The sequence below is a fragment of the Xyrauchen texanus genome, chromosome 17 (genome assembly GCF_025860055.1).
Source record: "Xyrauchen texanus isolate HMW12.3.18 chromosome 17, RBS_HiC_50CHRs, whole genome shotgun sequence".
Classification (NCBI taxonomy): domain Eukaryota; kingdom Metazoa; phylum Chordata; class Actinopteri; order Cypriniformes; family Catostomidae; genus Xyrauchen; species Xyrauchen texanus.
This window is the reverse complement of record NC_068292.1, coordinates 42,108,735-42,133,687: the sequence shown is the minus strand read 5'-3', so window position 1 is coordinate 42,133,687 and position 24,953 is coordinate 42,108,735. Positions and strand designations below refer to the sequence as shown.

The 24,953-nt window shown below is 39.2% G+C and overlaps 1 protein-coding gene across 2 annotated transcripts in view; it reads left to right on the top strand.

The window, feature by feature from the left end:
- LOC127657807 (zinc finger protein 385D-like) overlaps nucleotides 1-24,953 on the top strand; it is a 100,760-nt gene that overhangs the window by 52,215 nt on the left and 23,592 nt on the right. For both annotated transcript variants that reach the window (XM_052146723.1, XM_052146722.1), the window contains exon 4: nucleotides 7,985-8,156. In XM_052146723.1, the coding sequence (XP_052002683.1) occupies nucleotides 7,985-8,156 (172 nt within the window). The remainder of the gene's footprint in view (nucleotides 1-7,984; nucleotides 8,157-24,953) is intronic.

Genomic DNA, 24,953 nt, shown 5'->3' with positions numbered 1-24,953 from the left:
ATTGTCATTTCAAAGTGCCACTCTGGATTTTATGTCATTGATCCCAAATTACATAGGTTGTTGTGTATATTGTAAAAGAACACAAGTGCACCAGTTCGAATATGCCAAATGAAGAATGACATTTGAGAGCTGCAATGGAAGGGAATATCTTCAGTGAGTTCTTACTTACATTTGGGTCTGTATTGTCCTATGATGCATGTACATCCATTTTTTCACATAGTAGACAAATTAGATATTCCACAAGGACAAAAGTGTCCATAGTTGAAGAAAATCATCCAGCATTTAGACTATATTGCAGATAATCCACTAAGGAGGTTTTGAATGGTCAAGAGGATCCTTCGTCCATTGCTTGTCATTTTCAGTTCAGGAGAACTTCCGCCAGTGTGGCACGCTTTCATCAGAACTATTCAATCCAAACTGGATTATTTTAAAACAGCATTTCCCATATCATTTCCCATATCATGTCACTGTCTTATATTGAGCTGAAATATTCACAGGATTGAGGTCTATCAATCAATAATCACAGCTCATAGTGGGTATCAGTCAGGACTGTGGGTTTGTATGCCTGTGACCAGTCTGATCTCCTGCAACTCACCAGTAGCTAATCACAGAGAGGATCTGGGAGATTATGTATTCAAATCACGGCACCCGCACAGCAGAATTCATTATCATTGGCCGTTTGTGCTCCAGCTCCAATCTGAGCTCGCGAACCATGGGAGATTCTTTCTGCGGCACATTTTCACAAATTAAATGGCTTCTGGAGAGTTGCAGCCAGGAACAGACAGTCCAGCCAGACGATGTGGCGACTTTGGAAAAATGACATTTGGTTTTCATATCACCACAAGTATATTTAAATGTGAGACACTTGGTTATGTATTCTTATGGGCGCTTACAGTTATAAATTGGTCAATTACAAATAAGGAGATCTGAGATCATAAAAAAAGGTTCAATCATTTAGAAATGTAGTTAAAAATGCATGTGCCGTAGAAATTCTTAGAAACTTGAGCTTTTTTTTTTGGGGACAGTTTTGTACATTTTGTACATTTGAAAAATGTATTTAATAACTCTTTATGCAATCTACTTATGCCAGAATTCCTGGTTAGTTTAGTTTAGTTTAGTTAAGTTTAGTAAATCTCTATACAGTTAAACCACCTATACATTTTTAATCTGGACATTAATAACACATGGAGTGGTGGTGGTGTAGTGGTCTAAGCACATAACTGGTAATCTGGTAATCAGAAGGTTGCTGGTTCGAGCCCCACAGCTGCCGCCGCCACCACCATTGTGTCCTTGAGCAAGGCACTTAACTCCAGGTTGCTCCGGGGGGATTGTCCCTGTAATAAGTGCACTGTAAGTCGCTTTGGATAAAAGCGTCTGCCAAATGCATAAATGTAAATGTAAATGTAACACATATGCATTTTTAGTTTTATATATAATACAGACAATAAGGACTGCAAAATGGCACGGGTTAGTGTGAGAGCGCTTCGGGCCAGTTCTGCATTTATAACATTAGTGCAAGAAAACAATTGGGTGAGCACAACAATTACATGGAGCGAATGTATATTTATCTCGCAAAGACGTGCAAATGCATAATATACTGCGCCAAGGCCCAGTTGCATGCACGTATAAGATCGTGCAGACACTGAGCGCACTCTCCTCGCTCTTTTACAATTGTCTTAGCAGCAGCAATATCCAACGTGTACAAAATAGAATGGAAAAAACCCACTTAATGAATGTCATAGCGGGATTGCACGTCTTCCTCAACATTTTAAGTATCCCCACACATTCCGTGTTCACAGTGCACGAAGTCCCCACATTTTTCGTTTTTACATGTTGATGAAAATTAGTAATCCACACATTGGAACACAAAAAATGTATAGTTTCTTTCTATTGGACTGAAAATCCATGTCTCTCCGTGCAAGATGTCTCATCATCATCTCTCTCCGTGCAGTGTAGACTGAGTAACGTGCATGTGCTGTCATGAGGGACAGAGCGCTAGTTTTATTCTGTAAAAAACAAACATGTTTTCTCTCATTAATTCACCTTTAGAGATGAAGCGCCAAATGAGACGTAATAAACATTGTTAAACCCCAGTTATACGCGTGTCTGGAAATCACGAGCTGCTCAATATCCAAAATGTAAGTATACATTTAATTGGGTAATGTTTCAAAACGTAATCAATAATTCAACATGATAATGGCATATGATATGAAAAGAAGCAAGATCGCTTTAGCTATTAGGCTATCAGATTTGTTCAGCTGCAGAGTGAAGATGAATATTCTAAACAGTCTACTTCATATCATCCTTATGAAACACCTGTTACATTTCTCATTTCTGGACCATACAGGTGTATGTATATATATATATATATATATATATATATATATATATATATATATATATATATATATATATATACATATATATATATATATATACACACACACACACACACACACACACACACACACACACACACACACACACTGGTGGCCAAAAGGTTGGAATAATCTACAGATTTTGCTGTTTCGTAAGGAAATTGGTACTTTAATTCACTAAAGTGGCATTCAACTGATCACAAAGTATAGTCAGGACATTACTGATGTAAAAACAGCATCATCACTATTTGACAAAAGTCCTTTTTGATTAAATCTAGATAGCAGTCATCACTCCAACACCTTATCCTTGAGTAATCATGCTAAATTGCTGGAGTCGCAAGTTTGAATCAGGGCATGCTGAGTGACTCCAGTCAGTCTTCCTAAGCAAACAATTGGCCCGGTTGCTAGGGTGGGTAGAGTCACGTTGGGTTAACCTCCTCATGGTCACTATAATGTGGTTCTCACTATCTGTGGAGCACGTGGTGAGTTGTGTGTGGATGCCGCGGAGAATAGCATGAGCCTCCAAAAGCACTAGGTCTACTTGGTAACACGCTCAACAAGCAACATTATAAGATACGCGGATTGACGGTCTCAGACGCGGAGGCATCTGAGATTCATATTCGACCACCCGGATTTAGGAAGGTCACTATGCCACCAAGAGGACTTAGAGTGCATTGGGAATTGAGCTTTCCAAATTGGGGAGAAAAGGTGAGAAAATCCCAAAATATTTATGCTAATATGCTAATTGCTTTGGCTCTAGAAAATCACTTGCCATTATATCCAACACAGTTGAAATCTATTTGGTTCGTTAAATTAAGCTGAACATTGTCTTTGTGTTTGTTTTTGAGTTGTCACAGTATGCAATAGACTGGCATGTCTTAAGGTCAAAACTGGTAAAAAAAAATAAACCGCTTTCTCTAGAAACTCATCAGTCAATCATTGTTTTGAGGAATGAAGGCTATACAATGCTTGAAATTGCCAAAAAACTGAAGATTTCATAAAAAGGTGTCACTACAGTCTTCAAAGACAAAGGCTCAACTGGCTCTAACAAGGAAAGAGATGTGGAAGACCAGATGTACAACTAAACAAGAGGATAAGTACATCAGAGACTCTAGTTTGAGAAATAGACGCCTCACATGTCCTCCGCTGACAGCTTCATTGAATTCTACCCGCTCAACACCAGTTTCATGTACAACAGTAAAGAGAAGACTCAGGGGTGTCTTATGAGAAGAATTGCATAGAAAGCCACTTTAGAAACAGAAAAACAAAAAGAAAATGTTAGAGAGGGCAAAGAAACACAGACATTGGACAACAGATAATTGGAAAAGAGTGTTACGGATCTGAACCCCATTGAGCTTTTGTGGGATCAGCTAGACTGTAAGGTGTGTGAGAAGTGCCCAACAAGACAGACACATCTATGGCAAGTGCTACAGGAAGTGTGGGGTGAAAGGTCACCTGAGTATCTGGACAAACTATATATATAGACTTTCTGTTTTGTTTATACAGTCTCTGGACAATTTCACTAACAAGACATTTTGAACTGTAAGCTCCACAAAAAAACTATAAACGTACATTACTTTGTAAATTAATTAATTTTAAAATGTAATTAAAAATGATCCCAAGGTAAATATATTCATGTTCATCTAAGCAAGGGGTGGGGAACCCTGCTCCTGGAGGGCCACTCTCCTGCAGAGTTTAGCATTAACACTAATCAAACACATCTGCCCTTTAATTTTTTCAAGTAATCAAGACCATGATTACTTTCCTCAGGTTTGTCTTATTAGGGTTGGTGCAAAACTCTGCAGGACAGTGGCCCTCCAGGAGCAGGGTTCCCCACCCTTGATCTAAGCAGAGGTGTATTCAAGTCATATTTTTTGTATCAATTGCCTTTTTCTTTATTTTTGAACAACTAAAGTGATAGTTTACCCATACAAACATTCTTTCTTACACGGATGAGGCTAACATTGTGTTCCGTAGAAGAAAGTAAGTCATTTGGGTTTGGAACAACATGAGGGTGAGTAAACGATGACAGAATTCTCATTTTAGATGAACTATCCCTTTAATGCCTAATGTCATTTGGCCAAATACAGTCTATAATGGCGGGGGGTGGAAGAAACTTAGTTCTAAAAGTGCTTTGCTCTTTGTCTGTGAAACAGCGACTGTGGCTCTAATTTGCTTGTCTGATACGTGATTGATAGCGTCATTTAACTGAGTCCCATTACAGATGCCAATCTTAGTTAAATGCTCACTGGGCAACAACTGACTTTCTACCAGCATGGGCATCAAACTCTAGCACGTCACAGTGGCAGCTCTTCCATGTCATGGCTTTAATGAATGGTTGATTGCGGCGTAGATTACACATGACATTTATCTGTGTCACCGTTTTCTCCCCCGCAATTGGTTGTGCTAGAAGGTGTCGACAAACATCCCATTTATCTTGCCGTTCAAGCCGTTTTCATAACAATATCCTGCTCAAATGATGTGTTACTCACAAACCCCAGTGATATAAATCTATATGATTATGATCCATATGATCTGCTATTTGTGCAAACACAATATATCAAAGGCGCTTGTGCTGTTGTGGACCCTTATTGCTTTTCGTAAAGGTATGTTACACCTTAACATTTTTCCAAACAAGAAAGAAATGTGATGTAAGTGGAATGTTTGCATGAAATGCGTTGTTAGCCGGGTCCAAAATTAACAAGCTACAATTGAGAGTTAAAATTGGCTTTGGCAAGCAAATCAAACAGTTATTTGCCAGCGTCTGGAAACTTAATATGGAATTGCAACATAATACATATTTTAAGAGTAATAATAATAATAGTGTGACCTAAGTGATGCTAGTGATTAAAAGAAAACATCAGTCGCAACTTACACATCTGCAAATGACTAAACCATCGTACGCTTGTCTAGAAAGCCTAAAGTTGTTGTTTTTTCCCCTTAGTTTTTAATGGCTGGTAAGAAACATTTGTGGCATTTCCTCAATTTACCCTGCAATGTCTAGCATTGGCCCATGTGTATTACCCATGCTTTTTGAGGCAGTAGAGTAGGCTGATGGCTGCCTTATTTATTCACAGAATTGTTTGGGCATCTCTTCATAGTGTCCTCACTGCTGCAGGCAATATCAGACAGCCTTCCAGGAGTAAGTGCCGAGGTAAACAAGGGCAGCTGAAAGACGTTGCTTGTGGCCCACAGACTCAGAGTGTGTTACAAGTTTCCTACATTGTGCCTGTGGTTATTAAAAGATTTGTTTCCTACCAAGTCTTCCATGATGACCTGGAAGTTTTATGCTGCTGTGTCATAAGAGATAATAACCTCATGCACTGAAGACTTCGAGAGTAGACTTTGAGAGTTTTCCTTCTCTTTCAAACTTTTTCATCACCATTTCTCAGAAAAAGACTCTGATCCAAAACTTTGTGAGCTGCATCGCTGTCTGCTGCCTACATAGGCAGCATCCTACCTGAAATGAAGCCTCTAGAAGGGATAGTTCACCCAAAAATTACAATTCTGCCAACATTTACTTAGTGTTTGGAACAACATGAGTGTAAGACGTTCTTTCTTCCATGGAACACAAAAAGAGGTTTTAGGCAGAAGGACAGCCTCAGTCGCCTTCACTTTCATTGCATATTTTTCCATAGCTTTTGGATTCATTTATTGTTTAAATTGTCAATTTTACCATGATTTTAGGGTTTTAGGGTTTGTTGACATTACATCATCATGGCAACAAAGTTGTAAAATTGGCTATAAGTTTACTCAGAAAAACTTAGTAATTGATTTTATCACCCATGTTTGCACTCATATTGTTTTTGTCTTGTGGCTAAACTTTGGAAACAGTGAGTATTTTAACATTCAAAAATTGGCCCTATTCACTTCCATTGTAAGTGCCTCACTGGTACCCATATATTTTGCTTTTTTTTAAAGAAAAAGGGCAAGTAAAAAATCATTTTTGTGGTTATCAATTTTATTGCCACTTAACTTGTATTGAACTCAGAATATTGCTTTAAGATTAGTGTGACAGGGCGGAGGGTGGAGCCGGGTTGTGTTCCGCACAATCAGGCTAATCAAGCATCAGAGAGGGATAAGGGCCAACTAGAAGATGTAGTGCATGAGAGAGAGAGATTTACGGTCAGCTGTCCGACAATTTGTGTGTTTGTCTTTTTGTTTAAGTTGCTTATTAAACTATTATTTATATTGTCAAGCCAGTTCTCACCTCCTCCTTTCCATTAATCCCTTTACACTGGTGCTGAATTCTGGGAAGGAGGAGGGATGCACCGTAGTAGAGTCCTCGCCACTACCATCCATCCCAACTGAGCACCCGCGGCCATCCGCCTGGCTGGACGGATGAGCCCGGCCGTCTGAGAGCGGACGAAGGACCACCAACCACGAAGGGTGAAGGGGCTCCTAATCGACCACATGGAGCAGTCAGGGCCGCTGCCATGGGCGGAGGAGACCCCTTCCGGGCGGTTGGCCAGAAGCCCCTCCCCACTCGTGGTTGGCGGTCTCATACCCAGAGGCATGAGTATCTGGAACGGAAAAGCTCAGAGCTTATTTAGCTAGTGTCTTAGCCTAGCGATGTGTGGATTTATTTAAGTATATGACTGTGGCAGGGCGGAGGGTGGGGCCGGGTCGTGATCCTACACACCCGGTCCCATATTAGGATAATTAAGCCTCCAAGAGGGATAAAGGTCGACTGCAAAGGATCGTGCGGGAGAGAGAGATAGTTTACGGACATGTCCGTCATGTGTGTGTTTGTCTTTTAAGTTTATCATTAAAACTGTTATTTATATTATCAAGCCGGTTCTCCCCTCTTCCTTTCCATTGAATACTTTACAATGACCTAAGATAGCGATGTGTGACAGTGCCGGATTGGCTATAGCTACCTTGATAAAGACACACTTCTCTGTCATGGACAAAAGCAGACCTTAACATGCAAGCTGCTAGAAGAAAAGCCCCAGCAACCACCTGAGCAAATAGTATTTTTTGAGAAAACTCTCACAGTGAAACTAGCTTACAATCTAATTTGAATGTTTGAAAGAAATAGTATGCAAGTTAATTGGCTGCCCGATTATACTTAAAAGGACCAATCAGCTTACACTATGTGAGCTGATTTGCTTGACATATCACATGTGAGCAAGCTGATTGGCTATTAGCTAACAATTTAAATCAACCTCTTTGATCAAATTGATGCAATTCAAAGTGTTCTGCCAGAACTTAGTCATTTCACCCAAAAGTGAAAATTCTCTCATCATTTACCCACCCTTATGCTGTTCCAAACCCATTTGACTTTCTATCTCTTTCTATGTCTAAAAAAGATGCAATGAAAGTGAATGGTGACTCAGACTAACATACTGCCGAACATCCCATTTTTGTATTTCACACAAGAAAGAAAAAGTCTAATGTGTTTGAAACAACCCATTTTGGGGAACTCTCCCTTTAACCTCACAGATAGTTGCCACTCGTTGGTTTGATGTCAGCAAAATGTGGCCAAACCACATTGCAGTTCAGCTTATTTGTGTATGGCTCAGAGCTCCTTTACCCACATCTGTCTTCTAATACCTGGTCTGGGCTGGCCCTCTCCACGGGTTGGCCTATTCTGTGTTTCCCAGAGCCAGGCAGTGGCCCACTACAAAGGCACCAAACACGCCAAGAAGCTCAAGTCCTTGGATGTCCCGAAATGCCTCAAACAGAAGAGCTCTCTGGTCAGCAAGGAAAACACCAACAAGGAGCTGCATGAAGGCCACTCTCTCTCGACGGTGGCCAACAACACTGAAGGAAAAAGTAAGAGAAACTGTCTTATTTGTATTTCTAAGGCAAGTGTCACTATTACTGTGGGTATATTCTTAAGGTAAGGTATTTGAATAAACACAAACTGAAGTATTCAACTTTGGCTCGTAACTTATCCTGCACCATTTGTGCTAATGATACCTTAAACTGTGTACTTGTCTACTAAAATAATAGCACACCTCTTCTCAAAAAGAACAAGTAGACTTCTGTTTTTCCTGGAAGAAAATAAAGCGGGAGAAAATCCATAGACATCCATTGAAGACTAGAATACCAGAGACTCTTTCCACTTCTGTCACAAAGATCTCTCTCTAGACTGGAAACAGGAAAGATGCTCCAAGAATCAGCTTAAAGGTCATAATTTGTACCATAGACGCTGATGCTGTTTATTGCATTCATTCTGTTGATACTACACCATTATCTCTGCAGTACAGAACTGCCAAGTTGATTTGCTCCAGTGGAAAAACAGCATGACGTCCATTTGTAGGATCTAACTTTCAGTATAGAGTTCCCTTGGTCATGGAAAGCATGGAAATATTAGATAATTTTTTAATTGTGTTTTTCAGGCCTGAAAAAGTCAAGGAAATTGGGATGATACAAATGTATCATTACTACAAATGTATTTGTAGGATGATACAAATGTATCATACTTTAAAAAGTGGTGTACCCATCAAGTAAATGCTATAATACTTCCTTGCACCTTGAATACATGTAAGTGTACACAACTTAATCATTAATCAAAATGTTTTCAAACACAATTTTTCAACGTAAAACAATATTTTTAACAAATAACATGTATTTTTGAGTCATGAACATCAAGAAATGTTCTCATGGTTACTCCATTTGACCTGAACAAAATGTGCCTTTTCATAAAAATCTACAAATATCTGAAATGTAATAAAGTCTGTAAAGTTTGTTTTGTTTTGTTTTGGGGTGTTTGTCATATGAAAACAAAATAGCGACCTGAATGTTGGTTACACAACCTGACTTTTATTTAGTGGAACTTTTTTATATATTAAAATAATAATAAAATAATATTTAATAATAATAATAAATAAAAGCTATTTAATCAAAATTGTTTTACTGCTTATTTTTAAGAAATAATAATAAAAAATTGATCAGAATTACTTATTTTATTTTTTATTTCAGTTTTTAATGAGACTTTTAATTACTGTCAAAAAGTGTCTAGCTCCAGATAAAAACATCAAAATGAATGTAAACTCAGAAATAGAAAACAGTAGAGGTGAACTGAAGTCATTGTTGTGTGTGAATAGCATTTGTAATGTCATTTAAAAAATGATCGTCACATCATTGAACATTTACCAAAATCTTAAAAGAAAATTTCTATAGTGACTATAAATGTATTTATATTCTGGTCAGCTGTTGCTAGCCATAGTGGTGTCCGAATTGTGTGAATTGTTATTATGGGTCAGTCCTTTTTTAGTTAATTTATCAAAACGGTTCACAAATGAATTTTTTTGCAAAACAAACTGAATCAAAAGGAATTTTAAATATCACTTTCCAGAAATCACGAACGACAGGGAAAATGTTATGAAATGTATTGGTCAGAAAGGGTGGATTCATAGCATTGACCCCTTTTTTTCAACTCACTGCAAAAAATATAAATAAACCATTTAAACCAGCCAAAGATATGATTTCATTATTTTAGCTGGTTTACTGGCCTGGTCAAGCTGGTCTGGTTTGCTGTTTTTTTTAGGGTTTTAGGGTTTTAGGATGCTCGTCGAGATGATTACCAGCCTTAAACCAGCTAAGACCAGCAAACCAGATTAGATTTGTTGATGATGTTTTTTTAAGCAAGATATTTTTTCATGATATTCCCTCTCTGGGTTCACTAAACATCTTTACAACCGTTTCAGATGATCCGATCCAAACCAAACCGTGTCCTCCCATCTGTGTTTATTAGCAATCCAGGGGTTGGTTATATAAACTCTGAAGAAGAAGAGCTGGATTGGCCTGCTGAAGTATAATGGCCTAAAGTTGCATATGTAAGCACATTCTGGCATTAGGTTCAAGCCTGGAACATGTTCTGAAACCAATAATTTACTTAACTTTTTATATGCTGGCTTAGACCCAGACCTCATGTTTGCCCAATGAAAATGTTTATTTCTACGTAAACACCTGGACTTATACAGCACGCTGCTTTTAGACACAAGTTTAGCCCGAAGTCAGGAAGACAATCCACCACAAACCTTCGTTTGTCTTAAAGGGATAGTTCACCTGTCATCATTTACATCGTATGTTGTTATTCCTTCTGTTGAACCCAAAACACATTTTTAAGTATCTTCACACAGCTCTTTTCTATTTGCATTTGCATTTATGCATTTGGCAGATGCTTTTATCCAAAGCGACTTACAGAGCCCTTATTACAGGGGCAATCCCCCCGGAACAACCTGGAGTTAAGTGTCTTGCTCAAGGACACAATGGTGTTGGCTGTGGGGCTCGAACCAGCGTCCTTCTGATTACCAGATTACCAGTTTGCTTAGACCACTACACCACCACCACTCGTCCATGCTTGCAATTTATTCAGAGTCTTCTGAAGCCACAGATAGCTTTGTGTGAGGAACAGAGTGAAATTTAGGTCATTATTCAAAACGATGTTGGTTTTGCGCGCTTATAAACTGAATGTGATGCACCATATATGAATCCTGGGAGAATGGGGGGTTTTGCATACTGGAATATTATAAGTGCAAAATGATTTACATTTCTGTCCGTTCCTTAAACAAAGCTATTGAATACCTTCAGAAGACTTGGAAGATAGCTGGAGAGTCAAAAGCAATATTCCCTCTAATCTGTGCGTGTGCGCGCTCTCAGTACACGTGCAATCCAGCACAACACAACTCTGTTACCAGAAGTCATTTTTCACAACACTTTGCATCTCTGGAATAAAAATGCACGGACTGGTAACCTGCTATAATCGGGAAACTAATCGAGCCGGTATTGTTTGCATTAATAACGTCTGTGAATAACAAAGTGAATCGTGACCTGGCAGAGAGTTCGCAAGACCAGACACCCCTATTAAATTTTCACAATAATACTGAACGCAGCATAACACCCGAGTACTTCTCTCCTGTTCACAGCTTTTGCGGCGAGCTGGGCATTTGTTTGTCAAAATGCCACTCAGTAATGAATATTAATGTGCGTATGTCAAAGAGATAAATAGTGGGGGCGTCTGAAAGCTGCATTATCTGGAGTTATTTGCCACGTGTAATGAAAAGCAGAGGCTCACATGCTAATAGGTCGGCTTCAGAGAGCCGATAGCGGCGCGGGCGATAGGCTGCTCTTTTGGAGGGCCTATTTAACGTGTTTAATTCAAGTTTTTTTCTATAGTTAAATAACAGTCATTTGTCGGGGCTTGGAAGAGAATAATGCGTGGGAAGAGAATATGTGTGCATTCGAGTATGTATTTCTGAGAAGTTTTTTGTTGTATCTCCCACCTCTCTCAGTAGTACAGTGTTATTCAGTCCAATCCTTCAGTACTGCACATTTTTGGTTCCTGATTAATCTGACACAAAATGAATCAAGTGAATGATGTTCAACATCCAAAAAGGTTGGATAAAACATCCTGACTGTGCATATCTGGGGGGGGGTTGAGACAGTTGAAGAAATGGATTGAGAAAACCAGATTAAGTCAATTTGTTGGCTTGTGTCTGTCTATAAAGTTACTTACTGTATATACTTACGAGGCTGTAAGTAGGTGAAACTAAAGAATGACTTTTTTTTTTTTTAATGTGAAATAAACACACACACACACACACACACACACACACACACACACACACACACACTCACAAACACATAGAATGGATGACAGGGTTCTTAACTAGCTTAAAGGGATTGTTCATCCAAAAATGAAAATTGTCCTAATTTTCTCATGTTCAGTGTTAATTTATGCCGTGCTATTGTTTTAGTCATACTTTTATGTATTTTTTTGAAGAAAATGTTTGTCAATATTTAGTCATGCCATTTAAACTAAACATATTTCAGTTGACAATAATGTGCAAAAATGACTTAAACCAAATATATATTCAAACTTTTTTTTTAAATGTATCAATAAATATTAATATAATTTAAATGGGTGATTCTCATGAAACCCGTCAAGAAAAATGTTTCACTACAATATCAAAAGAAACAAATACATTATGTTTTGCATACTGAAAATTAAACCTATTTGTACGGCCTTTAATATAATAATATTTCCATTACCACAGTGGAAAAAAAATATATTTATATTTTTTCTACAAAACAGATCAAAAGACTTAAGATCATGAGAAACATTTCAGTTAAGTGTTTCAAAGGTTTTGACTGGTAGTGTGTATATATTATATACTAAGCACAGTATATATACAGTATATATATATATATACACTCACCTAAAGGATTATTAGGAACACCTGTTCAATTTCTCATTAATGCAATTATCTAATCAACCAATCACATGGCAGTTGCTTCAATGCATTTAGGGGTGTGGTCCTGGTCAAGACAATCTCCTGAACTCCAAACTGAATGTCAGAATGGGAAAGAAAGGTGATTTAAGCAATTTTGAGCATGGCATGGTTGTTGGTGCCAGACGGGCCGGTCTGAGTATTTCACAATCTGCTCAGTTACTGGGATTTTCACGCACAACCATTTCTAGGGTTTACAAAGAATGGTGTGAAAAGGAAAAACATCCAGTATGCGGCAGTCCTGTGGGCTGAAAATGCCTTGTTGATGCTAGAGGTCAGAGGAGAATGGGCCGACTGATTCAAGCTGATAGAAGAGCAACTTTGCCTGAAATAACCACTCGTTACAACCGAGGTATGCAGCAAAGCATTTGTGAAGCCACAACACGCACAACCTTGAGGCGGATGGGCTACAACAGCAGAAGACCCCACCGGGTACCACTCATCTCCACTACAAATAGGAAAAAGAGGCTACAATTTGCAAGAGCTCACCAATATTGGACAGTTGAAGACTGGAAAAATGTTGCCTGGTCTGATGAGTCTCGATTTCTGTTGAGACATTCAGATGGTAGAGTCAGAATTTGGTGTAAACAGAATGAGAACATGGATCCATCATGCCTTGTTACCACTGTGCAGGCTGGTGGTGGTGGTGTAATGGTGTGGGGGATGTTTTCTTGGCACACTTTAGGCCCCTTAGTGCCAATTGGGCATTGTTTAAATGCCACGGCCTACCTGAGCATTGTTTCTGACCATGTCCATCCCTTTATGGCCACCATGTACCCATCCTCTGATGGCTACTTCCAGCAGGATAATGCATCATGTCACAAAGCTCGAATCATTTCAAATTGGTTTCTTGAACATGACAATGAGTTCACTGTACTAAAATGGCCCCCACAGTCACCAGATCTCAACCCAATAGAGCATCTTTGGGATGTGGTGGAACAGGAGCTTCGTGCCCTGGATGTGCATCCCACAAATCTCCATCAACTGCAAGATGCTATCCTATCAATATGGGCCAACATTTCTAAAGAATGCTTTCAGCACCTTGTTGAATCAATGCCACATAGAATTAAGGCAGTTCTGAAGGCGAAAGGGGGTCAAACACAGTATTAGTATGTGTTCCTAATAATCCTTTAGGTGAGTGTATATATATATATAATATACTGTATATATACTGTGCTTAGTATATAATATATATATACACTGGTGGCCAAAAGTTTGGAATAATGTAAAGATTTTGCTCTTATGGAAAGAAATTGGCACTTTTATTCACCAAAGTGGCATTCAACTGATCACAATGTATAATGTAATCACAGCCATGCTGATTTAGGGCCATAGAGCATGATTGTGAGTGTTATATTGCTTATATAAAACAGTTCAAGGACTGTCACAAAAACATACATATGCATGAAACTACTTTCTTACACCATGGATCAGGATCAGCCGTTGCTAGTTAAGATGACGCACACAAGCCCCCTTTACTAATTAGAAAACGCCACTTTAGGACTAGAAACGACAGCTTGGGCTGTTTCTAACAAGTAATTGGTGAAACAAGTTTGTGTGTGTGTGTTTGAGAGAGAGAGAGAGAGAGAGAGAGAGAGAGAGAGTGTGTGCAATTACCTGAGTTAGTGCGTTTGTCGCAAATCCCAAGCAGTGATGAACAGTAAAACTATATCTGTTTAACTTTTTTTTTTCCACAGCTGTAGTATAGTGTCAGCTTGCTTGAAGATAATGGAATTTTGGTCAAATACATCCTTATTTTCTCTATGTAAAAATAGCCGTCTGAGCAGGGTTACCCTTCATGGTAGCCATCCGCCATGTGGAATGTTTATATTTCACAGCACGGTCACTCCAGTGTCCAAAATTATGAGTTAAGTGTATGTGCAGTTACTCAGTCAGTTTTGTCTCTCTGCTAATTCTGAAGCTGTTAGGTCAACTGTATTTCCCAGCTGTTAGTTAGCAGTAGTCTATCAATCATGGAGTGAGAGATGATTTGTAGCAGTGACGTGCGGTGATGTCTTAAAGAGGCTAGGCAGTGAGTTATGAAAGCCAGATTACCTGATGTATTGTTTAAGCTAATAATACGTAATAACAGTGAACGTTACGCACAAGCGCGGCATATCAAGAAATGTACAAATCAGGACGTATATAGTGTACTCTCTCTCTCTCTCTCTCTCTCTCTCTCTCTCTCTCACACACACACAGACACACACACACACACACACACAAGCGCGGCATATCAAGAAATGTACAAATCAGGATGTATATCGTGTATTCTCTCTCTCTCGCTCTCTCTCACGCACACACACACACACACACACACACACACACACACACAAGCGCACAGCCACATAGCCAATCTTTTCTTACATACCAATCAGTTTGAAATGATCGGATAATTTTTGTGCCCTTTTGCTGTACTAGTCAATCTAAGGCTGGCGTAGACCTCCCTCTTGCAATTAACTCATATTTGGAATTAAAATCGAGCTTGGAAAAATGTCTTAATTCCGTGATTACAGCCGGTGGTGTCATTTTGATTTTGAATTTGGCGGGGATTAGGCATGTACGCTAGCTGTTGCGTAATGACGTTAGCTACGCAAATGTCCAGGAATATCTCGATTTTAATTGGTCCATGTCTGATACGTAACGGAGATGATTACGGGCATAACATATTTACGTCAAAAGGCACAGCAGATTTGTGCTTTTTGCCGTACATGTTAAAGAATACAGGATCGAAGTGCGCATGCGCAACATGGGTTTTCCGCTTGTCGTCTGCAATGAATGGACCTTAAAAGCACTGCTTATTCTACCATTTGTTTTTAGTTGATTATGCGTAACTGCTACATTTGTCATCATAACGTCTAAACAATTGGAATAACACACATATTGCATATATAAAAATCACAAGAATAAAAAGTAAAAATATAAATACAAGTTTATTATTTAATAAACATTTTATTTTTGAATTTTGGCAGGGTAGGCAGTGCCTAATTTGCCTACCCAGACCGCACGTCAGTGATTTGTAGTGTTGATGACTTCAAAGAAACTGCTCACTGACTGACATGAGCTGACTCAATGCACGTCTAACTGGCTCATAACACATAAAAATTTTCTTTTATTCTCACCTGCTGGCTAAATTCTTTAATGTCAATTAAATGTCAATGTTCAATCTTTAAATGAAAAGACACTCACATAGCTCTTTTACACATCTGCGCTGCTCTTACACTTTAGTTTAGAATGCCACGAACACGATAATGTATTACAGTGAAGTGATACAAACAGTGAAGAACCAAAGTGCTGATGTTCTGAGACATCAGTAGTCATTGAACGTCTCTCGTCCAATCAGATTTGAGGACCAGAACTAACTGTTGAATACTGCATACACTGATCAGCCACAACATTAAAACCACTGACAGGTGAAGTGAATAACATGTATTATATTGTTAAACTTGCTGGGTTTCCATCCAAAATATTTCACATTTTTTAAGCACATTTCTAAAAATGTGACTTAAGAAAATACAAATCGTTGCACGTTTCCATCCACTACGTAATGCGTATTATCATGAGGGAGCTGCCTTGCCATGATGGAGCAGCTGAATGACCTCTCCCTACTTTGGGGACAGTTTTATTTGCAAGATTGGAGCAAGAATCAAATTTTTCGACCTAATTGTGATGGCCAGACGATTAGATCAGAGCATCTACAAAACGGTAGGTCTTGTGGGGCGTTACTGGTATGCAGTGGTTAGTACCTTCCAAAAGAGTTCCAAGGAAGGACAATCAGTGAACCGGCAACAGGGTCATATTTGACCAAGGCTCATTGATGCCCATGGGGAGTGAAGGTTAGCCTGTCTGGTCTGATCCCACAGAAGAGCTACTGCAGCACAAAAACGTAATGTTGGCCATGAAAGAAAGGTGCAAGAACACACAGTGCAGCGTAGCCGCAGACCATTCAGAGTGCCCATGCTGACCCCTGTCCACCACGGAAAGCACCTACATTTGGCACGTGAGCGTCAGAACTGGACCATGGAGCAATGGAAGAAGGCGGCCTGGTCTGATGAATCACGTTTTCTTTTAGATCATGTGGACGGCCGGGTGCGTGTGCATTGTTTATCTGGGGAAGAGATGGCAGCAGGATGCACCATGGGAAGAAGGCAGGCCGGCGGAGGCAGTGTGATGCTCTGGACAATATCCTGCTGGGAAACCTTGGGTCCTGGCATTCATGTAGATGTTACTTTGACACGTACCACCTACCTAAAGATTGTTGCAGACCACGTACAACCATTCATGGCAACGGTATTCCCTGATGGCAGTGGACACCTTCAGAGGTCTTGTGGAGTTCATGTCTCGACAGGTCAGAGCTGTTTTGGTGGCACGAGGGGGACCTACATAATATTAGGCAGGTGGTTTTAATGTTGTGGCTGATCGGTTTATATATACAGTATATTAATTAAATTGTGAAGTATACAGAAGAACACATCAAACTAGTACACTTTTGGTTCTGCCTTTCATTTTTGCTGATTTGTATTTTTAAAATAAATAAAAGAAAAAGAAAAATGGTCTGCACTTATATAGCGCTTTTTTTAACCTTAGTGGTTACCAAAGTGCTTTACACTGTGTCCCATTCACCCATTCACACTCACACTCACACACCAATGGTGGCAGAGTGCTAGCCTGCCATTGGGAGCAACTTGGGGTTCAGTGTCTTGCCCAAGGACACTTCCGCAAGTGGAGTCATGTGGGCCGGGAATCGAACCGCCAACCCTGCAATTGGCAGCCAACCCGCTGTACCATCTGAGCCACAGCCGCCCAAAAAAGTGACTGTTATTGTATGAGAATCATCGTGGAAAAAAATGGGAATGGCAAAAGTCATCCATTGATAAGAAGTGGGGGTAAAATGTGCTGAAGTACCCTGAAAATAATGTCAATAATGCAAAATGTAATTGTATTATTATTATTATTATTGATATGAGGTTAAATATTGTATTATTTTATTATATTGTATTAGATTACATAAAATAACAGGTCTCATGAGAAACACCCAAATAAGCATGTATCATATGTATTAAAGATGTAAAAAACCTTTAAGAAGATATAATCAAACAAATAAAAGATCCCACTTCTTTCAATATGTCCACCAGCTAGACCAGCATAAACCAGCCTGGAAATTCAATCTGGCACTATTAAAGATAAAGGAACCAAAATAAGAAATGATGAGAGCTGAAAATGACATGTAATCAATGAGACAACAGTGCTTTATCCAGTGAGCTTTGAGAGTCGCCCAAATGGAGCTCATCTGAGAGAGAACATGGTCATGGAACAGGGCAGAGAGACTTTCTGTGGATTAGAAGATGAGTCAGCAGTCATCCGTTGTGTGTGTGACAGAGATGCCTCTATCTCTGTTCCAGTCCAGTGCAGCAGGAAATGTACCCTGATATTAGCTATTAAAGAGCTGATTGTCAGGGGAGGGATGCCAGCCAAGGCCGGATTTACCACCGGGCCGATTGGGCCTGTGCCCGGGGGCCTCCGACCGGTAGGGGGCCTCCAAGACCCCTCTAACTGTGTGGCCTCATCCTTTTTTTACATTTAAAATTAAATTAAAATTAAATTAATTAATGAATGTGTATTTGTGTGTATGTGTGTTAACAATAATTTAATTGCACACAAAAATTATCATGATCAGTTTTTTGGCTGTGTCTGATGATGACAATGAGTCTGCGGTTACCGCGGAAACTGTTGATAGAGGCAAGACCGGCGGTAGAAGATAGTGTGAAAAAAAGAGAATTGAGGGCATCAAAAAACAAACAACGTGGATAGAAAACGGTGGAGCAGTGGAGCCACAAAATGGATAGAAGGATGGCAGAGAGGATTTAATTAGGAGAAATATTCCAACCATCTCCACTTTTTTCAAAAGTCGGCTCGACGCAAATAAAGAGCCTGGCGGCGCCTGTGGTGATGCTAGCAAAGAAGAGTTTAGCACAACATCAAGCCTTGCTATTTCAGATGAACCTGAGCATCAGCACAACAAGACAGAGAACCACAGCCAGGCTGGAGTGACAGACACCTGTTCAAGTGCCCCCCACCACAGTCTCCGACTCCGCTCAAGACCGAAAACGAAGCAGGCGCTTCGGAAGCCGCTGAAGGCGGCAGAGACCCGGCGGTGATGGGTAGGTTAATGTACCTTACCAGTTTGACAGCCTCAAAATGTAGGTCTATCTATTACTTTCCCCCTTATTAAAAACCCTGATTATTATAGATGCCCGGATCGGCGCCAAAGCCTTCCAAATCTGCGTGCACCGACCCACCTAAATAAATATTTTTTCTGATTTAGCTAGAGTTCAGCACCCGCATTATGATATGTTGATTTTAAATCATGTAACGTTGTTGTATTAATGTTGACTGTTCATTTTTATGACCAGATATGTGGTCTAGGCTTATCAATGCATAATGTGTGGGAGTCATTCTCTAGTTCAGGGTACTTTCACGTAATATTTCACATAATATTTTAAAAGTAGCCTATATCTTTAGTCTTTGTCCATCAGTTCACTGCAGAGAAGTATAGCTTTGTTGTTTTTAATATTTTTAGAACCTTCTGCTGATTAACCGGCTGGGGTCGACGGACGCGCCAGCGCCTCCTGCTGGATTTTTCCGTCATTACAGCGGAAACGACATAAAATTCTCCGTCATTTTGGGGCATACAGATAAATGTAGAACAGTGTAAGACATCATTAGAGACTATAAAGGGTTTACTTTTATTTGTGTACACTCACAAATACAACAATACCTTGTTTTGTAAAATAAAGAAAATAAAAAGGGTGAGCTATCAGACGTCTCTGTCCTCACGAGCATATTTCTGAAAAAGTCTGGGAGGGGGGCCTCCAAGATTTTGTGCCCATGGGCCTCTGCTTTCTAAATCCGTGCCTGATGCCAGCTCACACAGCTGTACACTGGAGGCACAGGCCCTTGGGCCTCAGTCTGCCCTGTGCCTCCAATGTGTCAGGCTGTGTGGCCCGAGACTACCAAAGGAAGCTGGACACCAGGGCGCATACTATATAGGCTAGGAAATTGTAGGAGAAACATTGTAGGAGATATGTTGGTTGAAATATAAATTCCATCCTTTACCAGCATCTTCACTGCCTGATATTGCACTCAGCCATTCAGCATGCAATGAAAGAACTGTTCTTCAGTATATTAGAACGTCAGTACTGGAAATTCAAAGTAGCCTCATGAAGTATCAATTAATGGCTTGTTTACAAAAAGACACTGTCTTCAAGTTGCATGCAAAGAGAATCATTTTTCAATGATATGGAGAAACATATTGGAATGTCATTTCCCAGCACACAATTATCTATTAAAAACACAAGAGATTGTGGCTTTATTTTCACAGAAAAGAAGGAAAGAAGATTGGTAATAGAAAGGAATTAACAGAAAGAAAGAAAGAAAGAAAGAAAGAAAGAAAGAAAGAAAGAAAGAAAGAAAGAAAGGGAGAGGGAATGAAAGAAGGAATGGAGAAAAGTAAAGAAGGAACAAACAGAAGGAAGGAGGGAATTAAAGGAAAAGTAAAGAACATTGAAAGAAAGAAAGGAGGGAAAGAAGTAAAGAAGATAGAAAAAGCAAGGATGGATGAAAAAAGGAAGGAACGAACAAACAAAGAACAGAAAGCGAGAGATAAAACCAGGAAGAAAATTAAGGAAGGAAAGATGGTACGAAGAAAAGGAAGGTCAGAAGAAAATGAGGTAGGAAGGAAGAAAGGAAGTAAAGAGAGAAAGAAAAAAAGAAAGGGAGAGGGAATGAAAGAAGGAATGGAGAAAAGTAAAGAAGGAACAAACAGAAGGAAGGAGGTAATTAAAGGAAGAAGAAAGGAAGGAAAGAAAGAAAAAGGAAGAGAGGAAAATGAAGGACGAAATTAAAGAAGGATTGAAAAAAGAACAAAGAAAAAATGTAAACTAAAGAACATTGAAAGAAAGAAAGAAAGGAAGGAAAGAAGTAAAGAAGATAGAAAAAGCAAGGATGGATGAAAAAAGGAAGGAACGAACAAACAAAGAACAGAAAATGAGGTAGGAAAGAAGAAAGGAAGGAAGGAAAGAAAGAAAGTAATAAAGAAAGAAAGGCAGCAAAGAAGGAAGAAACACAAGGAAGGAATACACAAAAAAAGAAAGAGAATGGAAGAAAGGAAGAAAATGAAAGAAGGAAGGAACAAAGGAAGAAAGAAAGAGGGATGGACGGATGTCGCTCCATTTGCTATCTCTAGCTATCAGTAGTACAATGTATGGAGAATTTCTAGATGAGATATTTGATGCGATTAATAATAAAACTGACTGACGGGAGCGTGCGGCCCTCAGGGGCTGATTTCACAAGGTAGTGTGATTCACAATATGCCGTAATCACGATAATTAGAGCGCTTAATCCAGCATCATGGTGAAACTGTAATCAGAACTCAAGGGAACTTACTGATTAGTCGGTCTAATGATGAGGGTGGAAGAATCCTTACTGCCCTGTAATTAAAGAGCAGAGATTGGCAGCGCACTCGGGCATGTCAGCGAGGCCTGGGGCAGATGAGAGGGGGAGAAAGTGATAGTGGTATGGCTTTATCATTCAGATCATAATCCCACAGGGCCCTGGGGCCACAGCGTCTTTGGAGACCCCCACTTGTCATTTTGACCAGCAAGTTATAAAGAAAAAAAACGAGATCTTTTGTTATCTTGTAATTGCAAGTATAACTTCAGGACCTCTGTGTGGTGAATTCACTAAGAATGAATTGTGCTCGGTGAAAAGCACTGTTTATTTGAATGCGCTGGTTCAGCACCACTTAACTAAAGGAATTATGCAGATCAGGCTCATACTCGCCCACAAAATCTGAGCTGAATGTAATTTGCACTGCACAGTTCCTATCTTGTGGAATGGCTCTGAGCACTATATAGCGAAGGATGCAGCAGACCACCGTGATCATTCAACTACTGTGATTCAGACACCTGAATGATCTCTTAAACATGCCAAAAGTGTGCATGACTACACCGCACATATGGATACATTGCAGGTTATAATGCTCTTCTCCACCATGTGGTCATTATTTAATTAATTACTGCTGCCGTGAATTATAAAATGTTTACAAATATCCTTTTTCCCTTTGACTGTAATAGTGCAATTTTACTACTTTGGGCAAATAGCACAGTTTTGTTATTAAAGCACCAATACATTGTCAATAAAGCATCTATAGTGAGACAAATTTACATAGAAAGAAGTTGTTTCCACAGAAAGGTAATAAACAATTACTTTATTTAAATGCTAAAGACGCAGCGCTATTGCAGCTGATTGCGTCTGCTTAAAGGTGCAGTATGTAAGATTCAGAAACCCTTGTTATTAATGACACCTGTGGCTGTTAAGTGAACTGCAGCCAGCTGCCTGTTGCTCGTGCTCGCGTGTGCACACACCCCATAGGGACATGAGCGAGCGAGCATCGGCCAAAACGATGAAGTAATATACAAAGAGACTGAACGTGATCCGCCGGCTTCATACTGACGAGGTAGCATAATTAAAATTACACAAACTTTGAGATTAAACTAAAACTACAAATCAGCTAACGTAGCATAGTTTTTTGGCTTACTCTGAGTTTGAGTAAGAGTCGGTGTTATACTGGGAGCCGGGCGTTTTCTGGATTCCATCTCTAAGATAACGTTACCTAGTGTTGCAGTTTGTTGTCGCCATTGAATAGCGGAAGCACTGAAACAAGGCCCTCGGGAGTACGCATAAACGTCTCATCCTTTGGATTGGCCCGGCAAAAGCTACCCGCTCCCTTCGCGGGTCTACAGGCTATAATAGGCAACCTAGGAAGTCCGGGAAGGGCTCATTTTTTAAGTTGCATTATAAGCTGTTCAGCCATTGGCAAAAAAAGGGCAAATATTAAATAAAATTGTTACATACTGCACCATTAAACTAGGTTGCTGGTGGTATGTGAATAAGACAAGCATAAATCAGGGTTTCCCTGAATTAAAAAAACAAACAAAAAACTATTTTAAGCCAGTTTAGAGCAGTACATGTGATGTGCTCCATCAAAATTAGTCATAAGTCGCAATGGGCCATTTTTTAAAATAACGTAATTAATTTGGTCAAAAACTAAATTTTGGACTGTTTTATGTTTTCTATTGGTTTTGATAAAACACATTCTCCGCTTTCAAATTATGCCACTGTTATTATGAAATTCAAATTATAAATGTTGTTTTCTGTTTTTAAATGGGGGTGTTTAAAATCGTTTCAGCTGCTGTCTATGCCATTCGCTTCAGCTTTTGGGAGCGATGCATATAAGTGTCTCTTGTCCGATCAGCGCTCCTCATTTCCCTCAGGAAAGTTATCCAATGGTCATAGTTAGTTAACTCGAAAAAAATTAAAAAGACTCTAGAGAATAGCAAATACCATCTCTGTCAGAGATGCAACAACAGATGTGAACAGATTTTACAGTATTTTAGCCGGTGGATGTGTGGATTCATTTGGTGCGATTAATAAAAAATAAAAAAATTATAATAATATATATATATAAATCATGTCCCCAGACCACAATTTGAGAGCAAACCAAACTTGAAGTACCACCTGTTTTCAGCAGGGGGCAGTGAGCAAAACTCACTGGCAACACACATCCGTACAAACAAAAAACTGCACTTGGACTTGCTTGACATCACAAGATGAAATGCGTTCTTGCATTCAAACACAGCTGGACGGAGCACAATTCCAAATGCAGGGATCTCTAGAAGTGTTGTTCTAAGTTTCAAACTACATTTAAAGCTACACTATGTAACTTGTTTTGTAAAAAAAACAACAACATTGTATTAATGAAAGAATGCAACAAAAATCCTTCTTCTAAACCATGTCTTTACCCAAATACACTTTGATAAACCTATAATAATGATTTATAATTTAGAGGTGTCGGGACGGATTTCACTGGAAATTGAATACATACGTCATTCGCCCGTGCGTGTCCACGTCATTTCCGTACACAGAGAAAATAAGCTCTGGCTATTGTAGCGTGTGTATGGTGTGGGAGTAGCGGGAAGCTGAAAGTTTGCTGTCACAATGAACAGGATCATTCAAAGCGGTAAACCTCCAGAGAATCACCGGTTGTGAAAACCAGTGATAAAACACTAATCAACATCGGCTTGGCTGGTCAGAGTTGGCGACAACTCCGAGAACTGAAAAGATTTAAGCGCGACCCAGAGATGGCTTTTTTCTTACTCAACAGGTAAGATATTTTATTGATATGGTTTATGTATAATTGTGTAATCACACACACACACACACACACACACACACACACACACACACGCCCTCTAGAGGGCCAAAAGTTACATAGTGTAGCTTTAACTTGACACAGAGATCTAAAAATGCTGTTATGATGCAAGCGTAAGATGCTCGAAAAGCATCCATCTGTCACAGGTGTACATTGATGCTTCTTTAGAAAAGCCCTTATAATAAAATAATAGACCTCGGACAGATTGACTAATTCAACTGCAAAATGGATTGCATGTGGACTGTAGGCCAATCATAGGCTTATGTTCAATAAAATGGAAATAAACAATATATTGACATGCTTTGCGTTATCGAATCAATGCTTAACTCGTCTGGTGCCACAACTTTGTTATTCAAATTCATTACATAAAGTATTATATTTATAATTATTTAAATATGACTTTTTATAATTACACATTTTTTATTGAATTGTTATTTGAAGGGCTTTTTTAGCAAACATTTATGCATGTGATTAATATGATTAGTTAAATCAGTATATTATGCAATGAATTTGATTACAATTTTAAATCGATTCATAGCCCCAATACATTTTATTAATATGCATATGTGAGCACTGTACATGCAAGAGAAGTGCATCTGCATTATATATTTTATACTTAAACTGTTATTATGTCTTAATAATTTAACGTGTGTCTGAGTAAATCTTCCGGTTCTGTCAAATAATGTCTGAGAATGATTTATATATATATATATATAGTGTCAGATCTCTGCAGACTTCTCATTGTAAAGCCATTGGCAATCAAGGTCCCCTTTTTCCTTGGCCATAATAAATTCTTACTCATGGGTTAATATGATGCCATCATGTACTGTAGACTATAGTCACCTTTAAACATCTAAAACACATTGAAAGTTGATTGAAAACAGCCATTATGGCCATTATTGAGGGACGATTAGCTCTCTCTCTCACTCTTTCTTTCTCTCACTCGCTCACTCTCTCTCTCTCTCTTTCACTTCTTTGGCACACAGGTCAGTGCACCTGGGCAAATAGATTAATACTACACTGACAGACAATCGAAGTAGCCTGAACCCTCTCAAATGA